This window comes from Sander vitreus, chromosome 1 (assembly GCF_031162955.1).
Source record: "Sander vitreus isolate 19-12246 chromosome 1, sanVit1, whole genome shotgun sequence".
Lineage (NCBI taxonomy): Eukaryota > Metazoa > Chordata > Actinopteri > Perciformes > Percidae > Sander > Sander vitreus.
Window position 1 is genome coordinate 37,140,526 of NC_135855.1, and position 21,621 is coordinate 37,162,146.

Sequence of the window (21,621 nt, forward strand, 5' to 3'; positions counted from 1 at the left end):
ACCCGATGAAGCCGAGGACTTTTATTCCACAAAAAGCCAGGACAAACTTTATTTTTCCTGAAGTTAGAGTCGGTTTTTAGCCTCCTGAACAAACTGAAGAGTGCTGCTGTGTGTGACATTCATCAGCAGAAAAATACGACATTTTCCTGATGGATTTCTGCTGCAGAGATATGATAAGTGAGGACCATTTTGTACATCACGCACGCGCGCACACACACACACACACACACACACACACACACACACACACACACACACACACAGGGATGCTGCGATTGTTGTGTCATATGTTTATATATATATTATTTATGAGTGAATGACATTTTAATAAAGACATATTTATATCCAGTAAAATATTTTAATGGCTTTCATGTACTATTTTATTAATGGAGTCTATATTCAATTGAAATGCTTCATTCTCCTAAAGAAACAACTGGCATTATGAGCTTCGTGTATATTTGAGTCTTTTAGATCTTTTCATCTTTTGTTCCAAATGTGCAAAACTTTTTTTTAGTCCAATATTGACTTATGTTTTAGCTGTGCTTTTATTTTCTGGTCCTGGTTACTAACTTTATTATTGATTAGGTTTATGAGCACTTTTCCGCTGAAAAAACACTGATGAGAGAACTGAGACTGAACCAAAACAATGAGCTGAAAGACGCTAAGACGCTCCATAGAGCTGAGTCTGGATCATCACTATGACCAACCTCTTTTACAGTAAATACTAGTGGCGGGAATCTCTAGGCACCTCACAATGCAATTTGCGGAAATGTACTTGTGAAAAATGTACTTTATTGATCCCTCATCTGGGAAATTTAATTTGAAAAATGTAGTCAGACCATCTTTACGCTTCAAAATAAAGTACATTAACAATTGCACAAGTGGAACAACGCCACAGAGCCCTCAAGTCTAAGCGAACATTACCTTCCTTTTCTATAGACAGACTTTTGCAGCCTGTGAATACAATCGGTCAACTATTCCTCTGTATAGCATTAACAAGAATCAATCAGAAAAGAGGACAGGACTCTGAATGTCTGACAAGAAACAAAAACATCTATTGGACACCGCGGCGGGTGCAACAAGCAACAGCAGAAGAAAGAGATGTATAAACAACACAAACTAAAGCACACATTAAGCTGAACAGATTGTGCACAATGTGTAGGCCTATAGTACACCCACACTAGTTACAACCATCACAGTAGGTTTGTTATTGTGAGGGTCGCGCACCGTGAAGTCAGCCTCCATCTGCTCTGGGTTCAGCTTCTCTGCTCGTTCATACTCAAAGCTTTATATAACCAGTCCACTCCTCTCTGTCCCATTAAAACCAGTCCACTCCTCTCTGTCCCACTAAAACCAGTCCACTCCTCTCTGTCCCACTAAAACCAGTCCACTCAGTCTCTCTGTCCCACTAAAACCAGTCCACTCAGCCTCTCTGTCCCACTAAAACCAGTCCACTCAGTCTCTCTGTCCCACAGTAACCAGTCCACTCAGCCTCTCTGTCCCACTAAAACCAGTCCACTCAGCTACTCTGTCCCACTAAGACCAGTCCACTCAGCTACTCTGTCCCACTAAAACCAGACCACTCAGCCTCTCTGTCCCACTAAAACCAGTTCACTCAGCTACTCTGTCCCACTAAAACCAGTCCACTCAGTCTCTCTCTCCCACTAAAACCAGTCCACTCAGCCTCTCTGTCCCACAGTAACCAGTCCACTCAGCCTCTCTGTCCTACTAAAACCAGTCCACTCAGCTACTCTGTCCCACTAAGACCAGTCCACTCAGCCTCTCTGTCCCACTAAGACCAGTCCACTCAGCTACTCTGTCCCACTAAAACCAGTCCACTCAGCCTCTCTGTCCCACTAAAACCAGTCCACTCAGCTACTCTGTCCCACTAAATCCAGTCCACTCAGCCTCTCTGACCTACTAAAACCAGTCCACTTAGCCTCTTTTTTTTAAGATTATTTTTTGGGGCATTTTAGGCCTTTATTATGGAGGACAGCTGAATATGTGAAGGGGGAGAGAGAGAGGAAATGACATGCAGCAAAGGGCCACAGGTCAGAGTTGAAATTGCAGCCGCTGCGACAAGGACTGAGCCTTTGTAATGGGGTGCACGCTCTACCAGGTGGGCTCTCCAGGCATCCCGGCCTCTCGGTGTTCTCTCTTTTCGCTGGCTGGTGCATTAAATCATTGATTAATTAAGGTAGAGGCACCTTAACCCATAATGTCCTCATCCTTAATTTTATTTCATTGTTGTGCATGTATGTATAGCTCACAAACTGCTACGCCTGGCTTAGGTACGACCCTAACCCTAACCCCCCTGACAGTCGGCTGGTAAATGTACACATTTAACATTAATCAGCGGGTCAGAGGGTCAGCTGAGTGCAGTGTCACTTCTCAGAAACTCTGCCCTCCTGCAGCTGCAGACACACCAGCCACTTCAGACAGACAGATAGACAGACAGGTAAACAGACAGACAGGTAAACAGACGTACAAGTGAACAGACAGACAGGTGTACAGACAGTGTACTGCTCCATTCTCACACAGTTTATCAGGACCTTTTCATTTCTCTTTGATTTTACTGTGATGCAACTTGAAATGTAGGGAAGTACAATACTTGTGATAAAAAGTAGCCTACAAGAAACATTTAAGATTTTATAAAAGAAATACTCAAAAAGGTACAAGTATGTGAATGTAATGGGTTCTTCCTTGGCCCATGCTACCTTCTTCCACTAAGTTTTATGAAATTTGGGCAAGTCATTTTTCCAGAATCCTGCTGACAAACAAACGGTGCCGAAAACATGACCTCCTTGGCAGAGGTAATAAAGTTCTGAGTAATTGAATGCAAAACATTTTAGAAGCAGACTGTTAATATAGAATACAATTTAGGCTCAACAATAATAGGCTATATAATACAATTAAATATAATATAGGCTATTATTAGCCTATATTATATAGGCATATGTTTATAATATAAAAACTGCAAGAGGTTAGTTATAGTGATGCTGTTGGGGATTTTTCAAATAGTATTACCTTCAGATGCAGGTTTGTTAATTAGATCGATCAAACAGATTGATAGATACAAACTTAGATATGCAGGCGGGAGGATCAATACCTCTGGCAGTTTATTGTCTGAATTTTTTTTATTTATTTTTTTACACAAAGACAGTTATGACATTTTTTAAAATTTCTTTATTAGAGCTAAATTCATCCAGAAAAAGATTTGACTCAATCAGACATAAGACATCCAGTTGTTTCGGTGCTCCGGGTGTCTATGGGGGGGTCTGAGACGCTGGTACCCGAGTAGAGGCGCCTCCTGTCGGGGCTGACCGTCACTCAGCCGCTCACTTCCTGCGACGTGAGGCGGCTCCCTTCTTGCTGCTGCAAAGCGCAAAAGTGCAAAAACAGAGTCAGATGTGTACAGAGATCCTTTAAGTTGAATATTCTAGATGGATAGATGTTTAAAAAATATATAAAATATAATATATAAGAGAGCACAGGAGCACAGGATGAGTAATAAACAACTATTAGACCATAAACTATTGGACCAATTACCTGAAGCTACATCGCCCTCTAGTGGCCAGACATATGCCATGGACCTACATTCTATTTAACATGGCATTAAGTTGTGAAATATACAAAGTTAAGTGCTACTTAAGTAGCCTACACATTTTAAGGTACTTCTACAATACTTGAGTATTTCCATTTTATGCAACTTTATACTTCTACTCCACTACATTTCAGAAGGAAATATTGTAGGCTACCTTTTACTCCACTACATTTATTTGAGTGTTACTAGTAAAATTGTAGATTAAGGTCATTAACACTAAATTTAAATCAATTTATAAGTTATGATGTATTATTATAGGTTAAACTAGCCAGCAGTATATAAAGTAATTAAAATGAACTCCACCTTTACCAGCTGCAACATTAAAGTATACATCAATAATTATAATACAATATTACAATTTATATTATTTTGTATTGGGCCATTCTACATTACTTTTGATATTTTAAGTACATGTTGATGCTAATACTTTTGGACTTTTATTTCAGTAAGATTAAGAATGCAGGACTTTTACTTCTAAATACTTCTTCCACCACTGATTTGATGTCATTATAATGTAGCCTATGGTTGACCACACAGTAAATATATAGTCATATGTTCATAAGTAAATATCCTCCTGTAGAAGATGTATTAGTGTATCTTTTAGTTTTTATTAAATGCATTTTCTTTGTTTGCACTTAAGTATCAACATTACACTTAGTTTAAGTTTGGATTTTAAAGTTGGATTGTTTGGTCATTTTTCCAGTGTGAACATACTGTATGTGCACCCAAAGACCCAAATAGAATAAAAATCTAGTATGAGATGAACTGTGATGCAGAGTTTCTTGGATTGACTATGTATCCTCGGTGTGTTTTTAACACTTTGTTTATCTTGAGTGACTTACTGTTTCTGCAGCTCATCGATGCGGTTTCTGAGAGAGATTACCTGAAAGACAGACAGCTGTGTTTGAAGCAGATACACTCACCTGCATGCCTTCAGGACTTTGACATTGTCTGTTTAAAGCTGCAACATGCAACCTTTTCCAAATTAAAATGCCAACAATTGAACACAATACACACAGTATTTAGCCCCTTTCACACATGCACTGCAACCCTGAACTTATCTAGACATTACCCGGAGGAGCTGTATGTGAGAAAGCAAATGTCCAAATCAGTTAGATCAGACATAGTCTCGCATTGCCAGACCTTCCTCCACAGCGCTGCGTAGGAGGGTCTGGCTAGTCCACACAGTATTCCGGAATGGGAGAAAAAGATGCTCTTGTTTATTGGCATTTCTTTAAACCAATCACAATCGTCATGGCTGGTGCTAAGCGCCGAGCGGAGCCTATGGTGCCGCTGCAAAACAGTCTCGGGAAGGAACTTGTTTTGGTGGAACGTGTATGTTCAAAAGTTGTTTTAATCGTGCAACAGAAAACTCAGATTAGACAGATAGTCTAGCTAGCTGTCTGGATTTACCCTGCAGAGATCTGAGGAGCAGTTAACCATAGTCCTCAGAAATCCACCGGAGTTTTAAAGGCTAACACAAAGAAAGCAGAAGGTAACGGACATCCGAAAACGGACATCCGAAAACGGACATCCAAATAGAGTGACATCCAGCAGAATTTTCGGCAGATCAAGAGTTTACCCTGCCAGTTCTCTCGTACAAAGCCTGTGTAATGTACGATTGACGGATTGACCCCATGTGTGAATAGAGCAGCTCATTGTCCATGGGCATGTTGATGACATTTCTATTATGCGGCTGGCGTGAAACCAGAGGAACCAAACATCTTCGGGTGAAGAAGAAGGGTCATTTACACAGAGATGGCAACGCAAATGTCTAACTGAAGAGGCGACACGGTTCAGGAACGTTTGTCGGTAAGGGGCCGACATCGAAATCGTTATGTGTGTAATTTGCCTCATGTCTTGCCTCCTAAACACTCTTTCCAGGTGCCACCTCTCACCTAAACCAAACAAAGTGTTTCCAGTAGGTGAGAATGTGTCTCACAGGGACACTTTTCTGTTGTGTGCCACATGTGTGATGGAGAAAAAACGGACAATGCCCGGACTTCATTTTCTTGGATTTGTTGGCATTTAAATGAGAAAATAGCTTTTCAGTCCCAAAACTTTTGTTTACCTAAAACTAGTTAACCAGCATAGAGTGTCAATGGGAGATTTACACAAAAAGGACAAACACAAGTCGAGTACATTCGTACCTTTCTTCTCTGTGATCCAACAACCATAGTGAACTAAAGGCTAACCACAACAACTAAAGTCAAAACTTAAGTTTTTACTGCTTTTAATTTAAATTTTCCCTGCTATTTTGACAGATTTACTCAATCATTGAAAAAGCATATTTTCAAAAGATACTTCAGACAAAGTTTCACAATTTTTACATTTTAGTCTTTGATGTTGTGTGTTTTATTGTCGGTATTGAAATAAGTCGGTCTGATAAACAAAGGTTCTTGATACTACAAGCGTTGCTGGAGTTTTGACCTCCTCAGACTTTCCCTTCTGCATCCTGGCAGACGCTGAAGTTGTGCCAGAAACCGAACTCTGCTTCTCCTGTATGCTGTAAGTGGATCAAACTATCCCCACCAGAGGACAGACATCCACATACAGGAAAACTCACAGGGAGATTCAGAGTGTGTTGCAGTGTGCACAAACATTCCTCACTGACCTCATATCTCTGTCTCTTGAGACTCTCGCAGTGGTCGTATTTAATCGCCTCCAGGTTGTGCAGCCACTCCCACAGCTCCTTTGCCTTTTCCCTGACAAACACAAACCAGAAACCAAACATTCAATGAGGTATATTTTGCAGCAACTGAAGAAAAATACATGTTGCTTCATGCAAATGAAAAACAATCTTATACCCTTATTTTAACCCTTAACTGTGTTTTTTGGCTTGAGCCAGTCACTGTTATTTTAAAGGACAAATCTGGCGCAAAATGAACCTAGGAGTTAATAACACATGTGAACCGAGTCGACCGTTCTCTGGGATATGTTTTCATGTTAATTGAATGTGACCAGTTTTAGTGCAAACCGCTAATTAGCTTATAAAGCTAGTCGTCGGGGCACTGGTAAAGTAAAAAGAAATCTCTATTTCTATACCACTAACAAGGCTCAAAATAGCACCACACTTCCACGGTAGCATAATGAGGGTCCCTACATGTAAACCGAAGCATTGAGAAATTTGTAAGTGTAGAGACAGTTTATTAAAAAGATAGTTTATAAAGACTGTACCGTTACACGTATACATGCAGGCGCCATCTTGGGAAAACAGTCATGACCAGTCGAACGACGAACGCTGTGCTTGAGCTATGTTACTGGTTACTGGTTGCACGGCGTTCGACTGGTCATGACTGTTTTCCCAAGATGGCGCCCGCATGTATAAGTAAGTGTTAGTGGTATAGAAATAGCGATTTATTTTTACTTTACCTGTGCCCAGGGCTTCGTGTTTTTACAGAAGCCCTGAAAGGACATTGTTGGCCAAAACCAAAACTTTATGTCGTACGTACGAGATAAACTTATGGTTTTGGCCATGGATAGCAGTATTTTCCCTAGCAGACTTAGGTGCTTGTACTTGGCGGGGGGTTTAAGTGTCTTTCCTCAAAAAAGTGTGCATTTTCAATAAAAAAAATTAAAAATAAATGCAATTTCCCCATACATTTTGTGTCTCTTTGTGGGATTTTGTCTCTTTTTGGTCATTTGTGTTATCTTTGGGTTTGTTTTGGGTCTCTGTGGTCATTTGGCGTCAGTCTGTGTCCCTTTGTGGTAGTTTTGCGTCTTTTTTCACATCGTTTTGGACAGTTATTATTCCCATATCTGTGTCCAAAACATTTGAAAAGCTAGAGCAGATGATAAATAAATAACACTCAAAAAGCTTAAAGACAAAACTTAAAGCTTATAAAAAAAGTCCAACTACAATCATTAGATCTGAGAAAAGTATTTTAGTTAGATTCACCTGAACCTTAAAAAGGCAGGGAAAACCCTGGATAGCATCTTGTACGAGATAAACATTTACTTCTTAATTAGGGTGTTTTGAGGGCCACACTTAGTGCACAATAAGGAACATATAAGTTCAGCCAATTGAAACCCACGGAAAAGCCTGTGCAGCCAGGAAAAGGTAGAAGGAGTTTTCTTAATATAAGCCTACTTGTATTGTACTTTATTTTAGACGTTATCTAGCCTGGATGCCAGCCGGTCTGGACTTGATCCGTTGTGGAGCAACCATGCTTGAACCAGAGCTGTTCGGACCAATCAAATTGTCAGGGCGGGCTTTATTCGATGATGGACAGATGATCAACAGTAACGTAATCAACCACGTCACCAAAGAGCGCTTGGGTTGAATTTGTTTACAACAAAGATGGCTGCCGCTGGAGAATTGAGATGTGTAGATTCTGCCATCGCGTCTGTTATAGAAGATTTCGACAGCACATTCATTTTAAAAGAGGAACAGAGAACTGAGATCAAGGCATTTGTCGTTGTTTTTGCCGTCCTTCCTACGGGATTCAAAAGTTTAATTTGTCAGCTGGCCCCGATGGCTCAACATACATCACATACTCCGTTGCTCTGATTGGTTGTAGGTCTATCCAATTGAGTGCAGAGGCATTTTATTTCCTGGTTCGGTTGAAACACGCCCCAAAATCACAGCCCAATGGAGCGGTATCAGACTCATATTCTGACTAGAATCTGAGTATGACAACGCCAGGCTAGAAGTTATCTGCTGTAGTTATGGCTGATACTGGGGCAGGGCCATCACAGAAAAACAGGAAATTAAACGAAGAACAACTAAAAGCTAAAAGGGAAAGACAGACGACGGGCTGGTCAACTTCGGTCAGGTTTTCAACAAATGGAGAAAAATTACGGGTTTGCAAATTATTCAAAAACGACAGTGACAGTGATACCTGGTTTAGCTCACAATTCATCCAAAGTAGGCTAAGTTACCGTATGCAACACTTGAAATGCAACAATGCATCTGTAAGATATTCTATTACTGTAGCCTAAATTAATGCTTTTCTGTCTAAGCAAAACATTAATCGCAACTATATGACCTCCCCGTAATGCTAACTCAGTAATCTACGGTGGGCAATAGAGCATAAACAGTACCGCGGCCGCCCCTCCTCCGAGAGACCTTGGGTTCCGGAAGTAAATTTCCCATTCATTTCTCCCATTGACGTCTGGAAAAATCCGTATATAAAGAGTTTTAGACCATGCCTTAGGCTAACCAGCTACGACGTGACTCATAAGCATACAACATATCATTTCGAGTGAAAAAACGAACAGAAAATCCCCCAAAAAAGTCAAAGGTACAAGACTGTGTACATATTTTCATTATCGAGCGAAGGAACTACTCATCCCATAAACCACCGCACACCACTGAATAAAGGAAGCTAACGTTAGTTTAGCTAACGGTTAATTCGGCTAACCGCTAGCTGAGACAGCATGTAATAACTTTAAAAGACCCTCAAAATAAAACCTGAAAATAACTGTTAAAATATATAACAGCTGTTACGTCAGCTGTAGCCTGCTTTTCCCAGTGTTTAGTTTAAGTTAACGTTATTTTAGACTGAATCAAGCTGTCAGCTAGCGGATAGCCGAATTAGCTGTTAGCTAAACTAACGTTAGCATTCTGGTGGAGGCTAATGGCAGAAGCGTGGAACAGATCGTGATTGTGCAGTGTCCTAAATCCTCGTAAAACAGGATTATCATCTTGGGCATGCGCATGACGGATCGTGCAGGCAGCTCCCGGCAGCTCCCCCTCCTCTCCAGCATGAGTTCCACCAATCAGAGGCATCATTGTGGGATTGTGGGATTGTTCAGGATTGTGGGTAATGGAGTACTTATCCAAGACAAATTGCGAATAAAAGATATTTATCTCAAAACAAGGTTGGTGCCCCATGAAATTTTGGGATCTATTGGTGCTTTTCCATTACATGGTACCTGCTCGACTCGCCTCGACTCTACTCGCCTTTTTGGTTTTCCATTACGAAAAAAAGTCCCTGGTACCTGCTAACAGGTACTTTTTTTAGTACCACCTCAGTCAAGGTTCCAAGCGAGCTGAGCCGATACCAAAAGGTGACGTGAAAGCGACAGAGGGGGGTGTCCTGAACAAACCCGCTATTTTTAAATAGTTTAGCCAGCTGTGTTTTTTTTTGCTGCCTCCAGCTTCATTTGAAACAAAATGTGTCTTCTGGCTGTGGCAACAACAACACACCTTCGATGTTCTGTGTGTGTGTCATGTTAGGTCATGGCAGTTTCCTGTGGTGCCGCTTGTTTTACAGTTCTGCGGAGGCTCCAGGCAGAGCTTTCGCCGTAGCCTACGTACACACACACATGCCGGCTTGACGCACACACCAGCGCACAAGTATAAACATTAGGCCACTTACATAGGCTACGGTGGAGCCTCCACAGAACTGTAAAACAAGCTCAAGTGGCCTATTGTTTATATTTGTGCGCTGGTGTTTGCGTCGAGCCGGTGACCAGCCACACTGAGGCGGTACTAAAATCTGCAATGGAAAACGGACGCACAGTGTGTCGAGTCGAGTCGAGGCGAGGCGATTTGAGCAGGTACCATGTAATGGAAAAACGCCATATATGAGCATATACAATGTATATATAATGCTGTGGGCGGGACTGTTGAGCTCTATACAGCACCATAAAGAGAAGACCCTTACAACAGCAGGTGTGGTAAAAACACTGCTGCTTTTGTCCAAAGCGGCCGCTAGAATCAAAACAAATTGAAAGTTACAAATAGCCACTTTAACAACAAATCTCTACTGTAAAACAAAATGGAACTGTGGCGGCAACTTGGGTTAAACAGTGTAGATAGCCTCCTGTGAGTATACCTCAGTTTATCCTCGCTGAAATCGTCAACCTTCAGCGGTTTGCATCTCTCTGCCATGATCTTCTTCTTCTTTTCTCTTTCAGTCTGCTTCTTGCCTCTCTTCTGGTCAATCTAGAAAAAGTCCAGTTCAGTTAAAACACCATGTCTTCACAGACGCACAAAAAACATGTTGCTACCTGTTTTAAATGAGGTTGGAGCAACAATTTGAAAGCACGACAACAGAAGGAAAAGAAATGAAAACTGCCTTCTGCAGATGGCTGCTGTAGCCTGATCCCATGTTGCTCAGCGCTATCTTCTTCTTGGCTTCATCCTCAGCCTTCCTGTGGGCGTCGGCATCCTCTCTTTTCTGCCGCTCGGCCTGTAAAATTCAATTGAAAGTGTCACAATTTGGCAGCATGACAAGTGGAAAGACAACCACTTGCTTATTAACCGGTTTTATTTATTCCTATTCGCCAGTTATGTCCAAGTTTAAAGAGTAACTTTTGCTGACCTCCGGTGATTGAACTTTGCAGCTTTACAGGTGTTGCAGTGATGTAGAAATGTACTCAGTACACTCTGACATCACTGCTGGGTGTGGTGAGATGTGCAACATACTTGAAACTCCTAACTCCTACATTCTCGGGCGGAGGCGCCACGTTCTGGTATTGTTCCATCGTCTGCCATGTGTAATACCACACCAGGAGCGTCCGAAGCGGAGCGTTTTGCCTGGCTGACTCTAGCTTAAACCTTTCCACTCCTTGTTGAACACCCCACAAATAGCAGAAAAAAATAGACCTGGCATGTATTTTTAGCATAGCGAAGCGTAGAACTGCTTCTTGCACGCTTCCGGGACGCGCTGGTGGAATTTAGGGGTAAGACGTCAGTGTGATGCTGCTTTTCAGCCTGGTGTTAAAGTGCTCATATTATGCTTTTTGGCTTTTCCCCTTTCCTTTATTGGGTTATATATCTTTTTGTGCATGTTATAGGTTTACAAAGTGAAAAAGCCCAAAGTCCACCCCAAAGGGACTTACCATCTCCAACAGAAAACACTGTTCACAAACTACTCCAAACAGCTCTATTGTAGTCCAGCCTTCACTTAGAGACAAACGTGCGTCACTTTGTAACACACGTTATAATGCTCACCTAGCTGCTAGCGTGGCACGCCCTCATACTCTGCAACTGACCAGCTAGTAGTCCTTACCTAGCTACTGCACGAATGTGCGACTCCCAACAAAGATGGAACAGAAGTGAGATGTCTCACTCTGTAGCTAAAACGGAGAGCTCAACACACAGGGTGAAAAGAGGAGTTGCAGCAATGTGCAGTACAACAAAAATATGGTGTTTTTTGTAAATTAAACCACATAAACCTATTCTGGTACAACCTAAAAAAGCAATTATGAATCTGAAAATGAGCATAATATGAGCACTTTAAGTTACTCTTTAAATCCACTATTGTGTTCTCCACAGTCAGAAGCTTACATGCATTCAAAGTGGAATGAGTGCAAATACTGTATAAAAAGTCTAAGATAACAATAAGGTGCAAATCCAAAATATAGACAATAAATTACTGATGATGGGGTATTTTGTAAAGGTGAATCTATTTGAACAGTTCACTACCGTTGAACGAATCAAAAGAGTGAAGTTACAGATTAGGAAAACGTACCTCCCGCCTGGCCTGCCGCTCTTTATCCTTCTCATCGCGAACCCTTTTCTGCTCGGCTCGCTCAGCGCGACGCTTCTCCTGAAAATGCAAATCAAGACACAATGCTGCAAAGCTTTCTGCCACGTGCAGAAATTAAGCTTAAGCTTTAGTAGTCTGGTTTATTTTCCACATATCTGCTGTGGTCTTTAAAACCATCATGAACGTTTTTTTGTTTTTGTAAAAACACCAGCAGGTCATGCAGGTCATCAAGTGCATTGTGCAATGTATGTTTTTTATTTGGGTAAAATCTCACAATTCTGTCTTTGAGCGCAATGAGCTCCTCCTCCTCCTTCTTCCTGCACTCGAAGTGAGCGTCGATCAGCGACTGCAGCTCATACAGGTCTTTGTTCTGACGTTTCTTATGGATGTCCTTTAGGAGGTAGACAATACAGATCAAATAAAGAGTTGATATACAGTTGCAAGGTGATGTCTAAGTGGTATGGCAGTAACACAATAGAAATACAATAGTCCAAGTAAAAATACTGAACGTAGTACAAAGTCTATATACAGTTTGTGCAAATGGAATAGTGCAAAAGAGCATTAAACAAATATGACAGCAGTGCAGGGGAGAATGGGCCACTATGCAATGGATCAACGAGACAATAAAGTAAGGGTGTTCGATACTGCATAAATGGAATGAGTTAACACGTGCAGTGATCGGACAAGAGCTCAAGTGTTTCAATTATTAAGGTTTCTATGTAATTCATTCCAGTCATTGGGAGCTAAGAATGATGAGAGCAGGTTTTTTGGTAATTATCTTTTTTTGTGGTTTGTTCTTAGTAAGTGTAACGAATATAAACAATTATTTGTTTTTCACTTAAAGGTGCTCTAAGCGATGTCACACGTTTTTCAGGCTACAACATTTTTTGTCACATACAGCAAACATCTACTTACTATTCGCGAGCTGCCTGTCCCCTGAACACACTGTTCTGCGCAAACCGCATAGACAGTAAAATGAATGGACAAAGCGACGCTGTAGACTTCCACGGGAGAGCAGTGAAGTCTTGACGACGTAGATGTGACGTGAGCAACCTGTCTGAAAGTTGTAAGTCTTCTGGTAGCTGTGCCAAGAGAAATCTCAATCATTCCCAATCTTGCAGAGACGGAGAGCGTAGGTATATGTAAGGAGATAACATAGGCACAGGCTAATTATTGCTAAAAGTGTTATTATGCTAGTTAACATTAGTAATTAAACTTAAACAGCTAATGGAAGTCGAAACTGCCTGCGAGCTTCTCCTGTACTGTACAGTAATTTATCCACAATGCGACAGAAAGACACGTGGTTATGACACAATCGTTTTTACAAAAACGTCTGCTACGGGGCCATAAATACAAGGTAATGGAGCCTTTTATACATTGTCGTGTTTCTTTAGAAATAAACAATGAACAAATAGAGTCTTTAAACGCTTCAGATGTAAAGTTATTCGCTGTCAAAGTGACGCCAAAATGAATGGCAGTCAATGGAATGCTAACGGGGGGTGAGTGCTTGTTAGCATCAAAAAGTCTCCATAGGTAGATAGATATAGATAGAGGTACGCTTTGCGGATGTTCGCTTACCCCCTTGGCCAACCTGCACCACGAAACATAACAAACAGTGTTCTAGCTAATAACCGACAAGAAGGATTTGGGGGTGGGGGTTAGTGCGCGGAAGGGAGGGGGAGGGTACGGGATGAGGAGGACGGAGGGACGAGCTAGCCTCCGTTTTGTTTGACAATACTTCGAACGTCAACAAGAAGTGACGTCACCCAACATCGCTTAGAGCACCTTTAAAATCCCTCTCCATTTGATTTTGTCATTACTGTAGTGTTGCCTTTTACCCATCTGTTCACGCTGACCTTCTCCCTATACGCAGACTTAGATAAGTATTTGTGATACAAAAACAAATATAATCCGGAAGAAAATACGTTTCCCTCCAAACGTAATTGAGAATGCAGTTTTCGTTGTATGGAACATACATTTTTTGGAGACAGGGCTGGGTAGGGAGAACTAAGCCTACACATTCATGTATCTTTCACTTGATGAATATCAATCAACATAAACAAGTCGACTTACATCAAAGTCCACTTTCTCGCCATCAGGTAACTTTGGAGCAGGAGCTCTGTTAAAAAATAAATATTATGAAAAATAACTTCAAGCTGCCAGCAGTGTAAAAACATGACAGGTCAGAAGAAAGACAATACATCTTTAAAATTATATATATATATCCATTCAAATTGTATAAATGTGTATGTGTGTATATATATAGTATTATTAAGTATATATGTGTATGTGTATAGTATATGTATACATATTTATATTTCAATTTACAATGCTCTTTGCACGTTTATAATATAATGTCATTTGCACGTTTGTGATCCCACCTGCTGTCCTGATTCTGTGAATAATGTTGATAATATCAATAATATTGTGTTCTTTTTTTTTATTTTCTGTTTATGTGCCCGCCACCTGCACTGTTTTTTGGAAGCCACTGACCTACATTTCATCACATATGTGCCTGCACATTGTGTCACATACAATACAATAACATTTTATTTAACTGAATAAATGGACTCACTTGAACTTCGGCTTCTCCTCTGTTTTTTTTCCAGCGATAAAACAGCAACAGAAAGAGAGAAGAGCGAGAGATCAAACTGTTAGAAACACAAATATGGAGAGAGACAAAGACTAAAAGGCTGCTGGTTAATCAGGGGGAAGATCCACGTGGACAAGTTGAGTTACATCTCAGGGCTGCAAGTGGTTTCACACCTCCAGTAGAACAAGAACAAGTCATTTGAGTAAGTCTAAATTTAGAAACACTTTTCATCACTGGTGGCCCAATTCCTGTGTGTTAGCCTCTGATTTAAGTACTGTAAGTACACAGTGTTACCTGCTTTTTCTATTTATTATGTGTTAATTTTGTATGCATTAGTGTGTAAATCAAACCAATATAATCTGGGACATTTGCGTGTGCCAAAAATCACCACATAAACTATTTAAGAGTTTAATTTTCTGAACATACTTCATCGCACACTTTTCACAACAGGGAGTTTTACTTTTGTAATTACTGTTAATTGATGTGCAGGTACAACAACAACACAAAAAAACACAACTGGGACTTTAACAGAAACAAATAACCAAGTTCGTGATTAGCTTTTTTAATTTTTTTTTTTTTTACGGGACCCTCAAATAAAAGACAACGGGCAACAAGGGGATGAAAAACGCAGGCAAAGCAACAGCGACTCAGCAGGAAATACAAACTACCATCTTGATCATCCTCGTCCCCTGGCAGGACACATTCATGCAAAAAAGAGAAGAAGCAGAGATGAGCAGTGGGGCCCGTAACCATGACTCAGCATTTCTGAATCCTTCGCCCTGTTCCTCCGTGTCACGAAAGCGAACAGATACATTCTGCCTTTCTTTTAAGAAAGATCAGTAAGACAAAGAACAGAGAAGAATGCAAATCAACATACCTTCCTCTTCATAGGCGTCTGCATGCAGCAAGCGTCCAAAGCAAGAGCAGAACAGAAATCATTAGTGGTCGGACTGGTCAGCCTGCTCCTGTCCTCTTTACGGTGCACAGCTTATGAAGCACATTTACCAAATTGGGGTGTTTATATTCGTAATGTACAGGCAGTGGCAGCCACTGCAGAAGACCCATGTCATGTCATGCATTAACACAGTTGGTAAATGGTGCGTTCCTTCTGACTGCATTATAAGGACGGTATATAATACGTTTATTTCTTTAACTGATTACAGCTCCTCATTTCACTGTGATAGATCATATTTACTATATTACAAAGCTCCTTTTATTTTTCTAAACTGTATGGACTTATCAGGAGAGAAATAACATTACGAGGATTTCACACCAAACATGTTTTATGCCTTGTACTTTCCTCTCCCAAATAAGCTACTTTCATTTAATATTCTAAGAGGTTTTGTGCCTAGAATCAAATTTCACTGGTTGACCAAGCCAGGAATAAACTGACACTGTCCTGACAGAATTGGTTAATTGTTTAAACCATAATTACATTGCTTAAAAGGACCAACATTTGGACTATGCCTTTCAGACAAGAGCCTTTTTGTGGTTGTGGCTGTCCTGTTTAGGTAGCAAAGATGGAAGTACTGTCACGTTGTTATACCTCCGTCAAACAGCTAACAAACTGTGTGACTTTGACTGGGCAAACGCTGGAAACACTCTTATAAGTTGTTTTTAAAATGGTCATATGAGTCCTGGGAATTTAGTGACAAATGACCTAGGCTATTATTTGTTGGTGACTGAAATGCTGATTAACACTGGACTTGCAATTCAACTCTAGGTGAGAAAAAAAATTCAATGCTAACCTACTAGCCACTATAACTTGGTAAATCAGTGGTTGATTTGGTATGTTTTGGGGTCTTTCTGCACCTGGTGTATGGAAGACTTACACTGACTAAATGAAAACAAAATACAAGGAAACAAAGTTAAAGGGATACTTCACCAATTTAGCATTAAACTTTGTATCAGCAGAAACACGGTAGTATTTTTGAATGACCGTGCTTCCCTCCCTCATGTCCCCCTGAGACCAGAGATCTCTGTATTGTGGGTCTGGAAAAAAATCTTCCGATTACGTAAAACAACGATTTTTGCGTCATCGGAAGATTTTTGCCAAGAGGCAAAGGACTACAGCCAGTACTAGGAGCTACTTCCGCATAGCCCATACAGGGTTGGACTGTTAAAGGTAAAAACCACCGGGATACATTGGTATAAATCGGAGAATATGCAGGAAACTTTATTACAGACGGAATACTCGATACACTTGCAAGTTTTGCCTGCTATGGAGACTAGCACCTCAGCCTGCGGTGTGGCTCGATGCCGCTAGCTGGTAAGGGGACATCCTCAGCGGTGTGCGGAAAGCGGGACGAGGGTAGGAGTTGGAGTTAGGTGGAAAGCTAACGCTAGCCGGCCACCTGTGCCAGGCTTCGCCTGCTACGGAGACCAGCACCTCAGCCTGCGGTGCCGCTAGCCGGAATACTTGACAGGCTTCGCCTGCTACGGAGACCAGCACCTCAGCCTGCGGTGCCGCTAGCCGGAATACTTGACAGGCTTCGCCTGCTACGGAGACCAGCACATGCCGCTAACCGGTAAGGGGGTTTCCTCAGCGGTGAAACGCGGAGGATGTCCCTAGCTCATACTCCTAGCTCATACTCCTGCGTATGAGCTAGGTGGAAAGCTAACGCTAGCCGGCCACCTGTCCCATCAATCCTGCTTGCAAGTGTCTCTTTGGACAACAAACTGGACTACATCCAACTTCAACGAAACTCCCAACGTGAGTTCAGAGACTGCTGTGTTTTTGTTGTTGTGAAAACATGGCTGAACAACAGTGCTGCTCTGTCACCGGGTAAGACTAGCTAGTAGAGGTGGGCTCAAAACAGACTGTTGCAGAATTGGGGCGCTTGTATCCAACTAACTGCTAACCGCTGGTGGAGTTTTTGACTGTTAGATGCCGACCATTCTACATTCCACGCAAATTTACGGCTGTGTTTATACTGTGTTTACAGCCTACCAAGCGCTAATGCTAGTATGTGTTAGCTGAACTTTACCGAGCATATAATGTGTTTCGTATGTTGTTTTTATATAATGTCGTTTTTATATATTTGAATTGTGTAACCACTTGAGCTACGGTGAAACGTTGTTTCGTGTATATGATTAAAATGACAATAAAACACAGTTGAATTGAGGCTTGGGAGTGGACTCAGAGCAGCGAAGCAATGCATTCTGGGATTTGGTGTCTTTCATCCAAATGAGCCAAAAACACATTTCCTGGCTTTGTCTCAACCTAGAAGGCACCAATTTCAAATTGTTTTTCACATTTATACTACATAAGTGACCCAATTTAAAGATATATTCAATTTTCCAGCGGTGAAATATCCCTTTAAATACAATACACATTGTAATTTGTATTTAATTTGTATGCATATATTTACTGTGTCATAATAGAATGAAAAACATAGGTTGAAAGGAAAATCAATTAGCCTTTTGCCTTTACAGTAATAAGAAAATGAATGAAGTGTTGTGACTTTTCCATGCCACATTAACATCCAATCGCAACACAAAAAAACGTCAGAGGTGTATTACATGTCAGTGCAACCTGCAAATAATAAATGCAAAGCACGGTGATTTGTTTTCATGAAGAGGTGCAAGGGAGCATTTTCCTTTTTGAAAAAGAGATGCATGATCTATTTCAAAATTAATATTGATCATACCTTGATTATGATCGGACAGTGGATTGTTTTTTCATTTTGGCATTGATGATACGACCATTCTGTTATTAAAGGCAAAAGGCTAATTAATTGTCCTATTAACATGTTTTTCATTTAATTATTTTACACAGCAAATGCATACATGCATAAAAAGGAAATACAAATTACAATGTGTATTTTATTTTACGTTTAATTTGGTTTTCATTTAGGCCTTGTACATCTTCCATACTAGTGATCAGATTTATTGTTTCTTCCTGCAACAAAGCAAAACTTCATTTTTCTAAACGGATACTGCTTAAGCAGCAAAATCAAAGCATTAGTTCAGCAAGCTAAAGTGAAGGTTGGGACTTCTGCAGTGACTCTATCTGTGTGAAACAGTTTGCACAGATCGTAAAAGCATTTAAACACACACAGTGAGGATGATCGCTCTGCATCACAACACCCCAATGTAAATGCTTTTGAGCAGTTTGCAAGTCTCACTCTTTAGCTACGCATGGAAAGAAAGATGCTAAACATGGAGTGAAGGGAGGCAAAGAAGAAACTTTTACATGACTGAAATTACCCATCATCCTTTTCTGCTACAGCCTTGAATATGAGTTTGACAAATGCAAACAATGGCAAAAATAGTTAACAACAAGAGAAGACATAAATATGGATAAAGTGGCGGATGAGACAGGGCAGTTGATTCATGTAAAAGCAGCTTCATTTCTTCTTGTCCCTTTCAACATTTATAAGCACATATTCAAAACACACATCGGACACTGGAATGCTGGAAACACGACAAATTGTTTTGTTTGTTGTGTCAGCTAACACTGATGGTGATGTGATGTGATAACCGTGGACATTTTATGAAGCAAGGAACAAATGCTTGCTGTAGTGCACTCTATAAAAACAACAAAAAACAGTGGTTTTTCGCGGAGCCCGAAGACACCAAAAGCACTTCAAGGTTCTTCATTAGAACAAGACTAAAGTGCAACACACACTGGCCTTGTCATGCCACGCCGACACGGGAAGCAAATGTGATAAAAACCGTTGTTTTTTTACGCTGGCGTATCCCAATGTTAATGCTGCGGGTGTGCGTGGTTACATAGAAAACAATGAGTACTGAAAAGAACAATTTAACTCGATTTGAAATCATATGGGGTATGCAAGCATAAACAACGTTTTATGCTTTTAAGCTTTTTTACATAAAGGTCCAATATGTAATATATTTACTATAATAAATCAAAAAATGACCCCAATGCGTCATCAGATATTAAGGAAACGTGCTAAATTAAAATACTATCTTTTCTGACAACAATGCTAATTCCAGTATTTTCTCCTTTTGGAATGTCCATTCTGTGACGGAATTTCTGTTTGTGTTTTGGCCTGTGTTGTTATCAACTGCCCAGTTTGACAGCCAGACCGGGTTGCCAGATATACCTGTAAAAACGTAAACCCAGCACGCTACAGCTGTAACGTTAGTACAGCCATGAAAGCAGCAAACAAACGGACAGGATCAACGGAGGCAGATTCTACCCGACATAAAAAAAAACGATGGAGACAGCATAGAGCCCAAAAGGACGCAGAGTTGGCTAATTTCCTCCTGAACAGGTAAGCATTAGCTTCAAGCTAATTTATCACAGCTACTAGGGACGGGCATTATATGTTATTTGATATGTTATATGAGGTTGAGCCTGTTTGTTTGATGTGTGGAGTAAATGTGTTGTATGTTTTTTTTCTGTCTTGTTTTGCTTTGTCATTAAGATTGTGGGTCTCTGTTATGTTGCAATAAGTGTATATTGTATATATTGACAATTCTAAATAAAATCACATTTAAAAAGTAAAAGAAAACAATGGGTACAAGTGTTTGGACCATTGACTATAGCTTTGGACCCGTCTGGTGTGTGTTGCCTCACTAGTGGCCTCTAGTGGCTGAAATATTCATAACACTGGAATAAATGGACAAACTAATATTTTGCTGTTCTTCAGCAGTGGTGCAAGACGTTATTAAAATCAAAAGGATTTATCATGGCAATAAGCAGACTAGATTTAGAGATGTCTTTTGTCCAGTGTAATGATTACATTTGTGTCTGAGGTTGGTCTAAATTGATCAAAATGTGTAATCTGGCCTGTTTTGCAGCCTTGCTTCTGACCTTATTTTTGTAACACGGGGGTTGTAACTTCACTGCTTTGGTATGAGAGGCTGTAGTGGATACTGGCAGCCAATGTAATCTCTTTGAACCTTTAAGTTGGCTTAAATAGCTGCATTGTCTGTCTATGTTTAGGAAAAAGCACAACCCGGTCAAACCACTCCAATATTTGGAGGAGATTTGCAGCTGCTAGCATGCTGCAGCTAAATTTAGCTGGGTAACATGTGGGTTTTGTGTTTGTTGTTTTGTTCTTCTAAAATGTTAGCACCATCTGCTCCTGCTGGGAATGCATTCTGACACTGAAATTCTTAACTCACGCTGCAGATTTACAGCTATTGTGATACTGGGCGCCAGAGAAGGTAACTCCAGTGGAAAGGGAAGCTAAAAGGGAACTAGATGAGTGAACTGCAAAAATATCTAACCTAACAAGACAATTGAGTCTTCAATATTTTTATAACAAGTGGAAAGAAATCTGCCAGATGAGTGTGAATGTGCGATATAGCAGCACTGTAGTTTAGATAAAAAAAGATGACTCTGAACTGGAGATGGGAGAATATCTCCACACACTGGAGGATTTCTATCAATGCGTTAAGAAAAATACCAGTTTTAGTGTGACCTCGGCAACCTCTCATGGCTGTAGTAATTATCGCAGGGGTAAACGAGAATGTCACGTTATGTCGCATTATGTCACGTCACGTTACGTTACGCCACGTTACGTCTCGTTATGTCATGTCATGTCACGTCATGTCACGTCATGTCACGTTATGTCACGCTATGTCACACGTGACATAACTTGACGTAACGTGACATTATGTGACATTATGTTATTTTACATTATGTTATGTCACATTATGTCACATTATGTCATGTTACGTCAAGTTATGTCACGTTGTGTCACGTATTGTACTCATTTTTGTAGATTAACGTGACTCATTTTAAGCCAATCCCTGATGCCTAAATTTAACAAGTTCCGTCTCACGCTAACTACCTGTTTAAAACAGCGCCTGTTACGTTAAATGAAACAGTCACATGATCACAGTAACATTTCCTCGGCAGTTAGGCGTTACGGTCACATGTTTGAAAGTATATAAATAGCGCTAAATAGAACTGAATAGAGCGGTCCTACCTATTCTGACTTTTAGGTATGAGAATGTGTTGGTGCGAAAGTTAATTTTTTTTACCTTGGAAATGATGATTTGATTAA

At 40.5% G+C, this 21,621-nt stretch overlaps 1 protein-coding gene across 1 annotated transcript in view; it reads right to left on the minus strand.

Annotated features, from left to right (window-relative positions):
* Positions 1–3,338: 3,338 nt before the first annotated feature.
* Positions 3,339–21,621, minus strand: part of LOC144523309 (troponin T, fast skeletal muscle isoforms-like) — a 33,691-nt gene continuing 15,408 nt past the window's right edge. The window contains exons 5-15 of the mRNA XM_078258795.1: positions 15,516–15,533; positions 15,307–15,327; positions 14,621–14,639; positions 14,119–14,164; positions 12,320–12,436; positions 12,028–12,105; positions 10,630–10,743; positions 10,387–10,496; positions 6,219–6,309; positions 4,447–4,487; positions 3,339–3,375 (exon numbers count right to left, since the gene is read on the minus strand). Coding sequence (XP_078114921.1) covers positions 3,339–3,375; positions 4,447–4,487; positions 6,219–6,309; positions 10,387–10,496; positions 10,630–10,743; positions 12,028–12,105; positions 12,320–12,436; positions 14,119–14,164; positions 14,621–14,639; positions 15,307–15,327; positions 15,516–15,533 — 692 coding nt within the window. The remainder of the gene's footprint in view (positions 3,376–4,446; positions 4,488–6,218; positions 6,310–10,386; positions 10,497–10,629; positions 10,744–12,027; positions 12,106–12,319; positions 12,437–14,118; positions 14,165–14,620; positions 14,640–15,306; positions 15,328–15,515; positions 15,534–21,621) is intronic.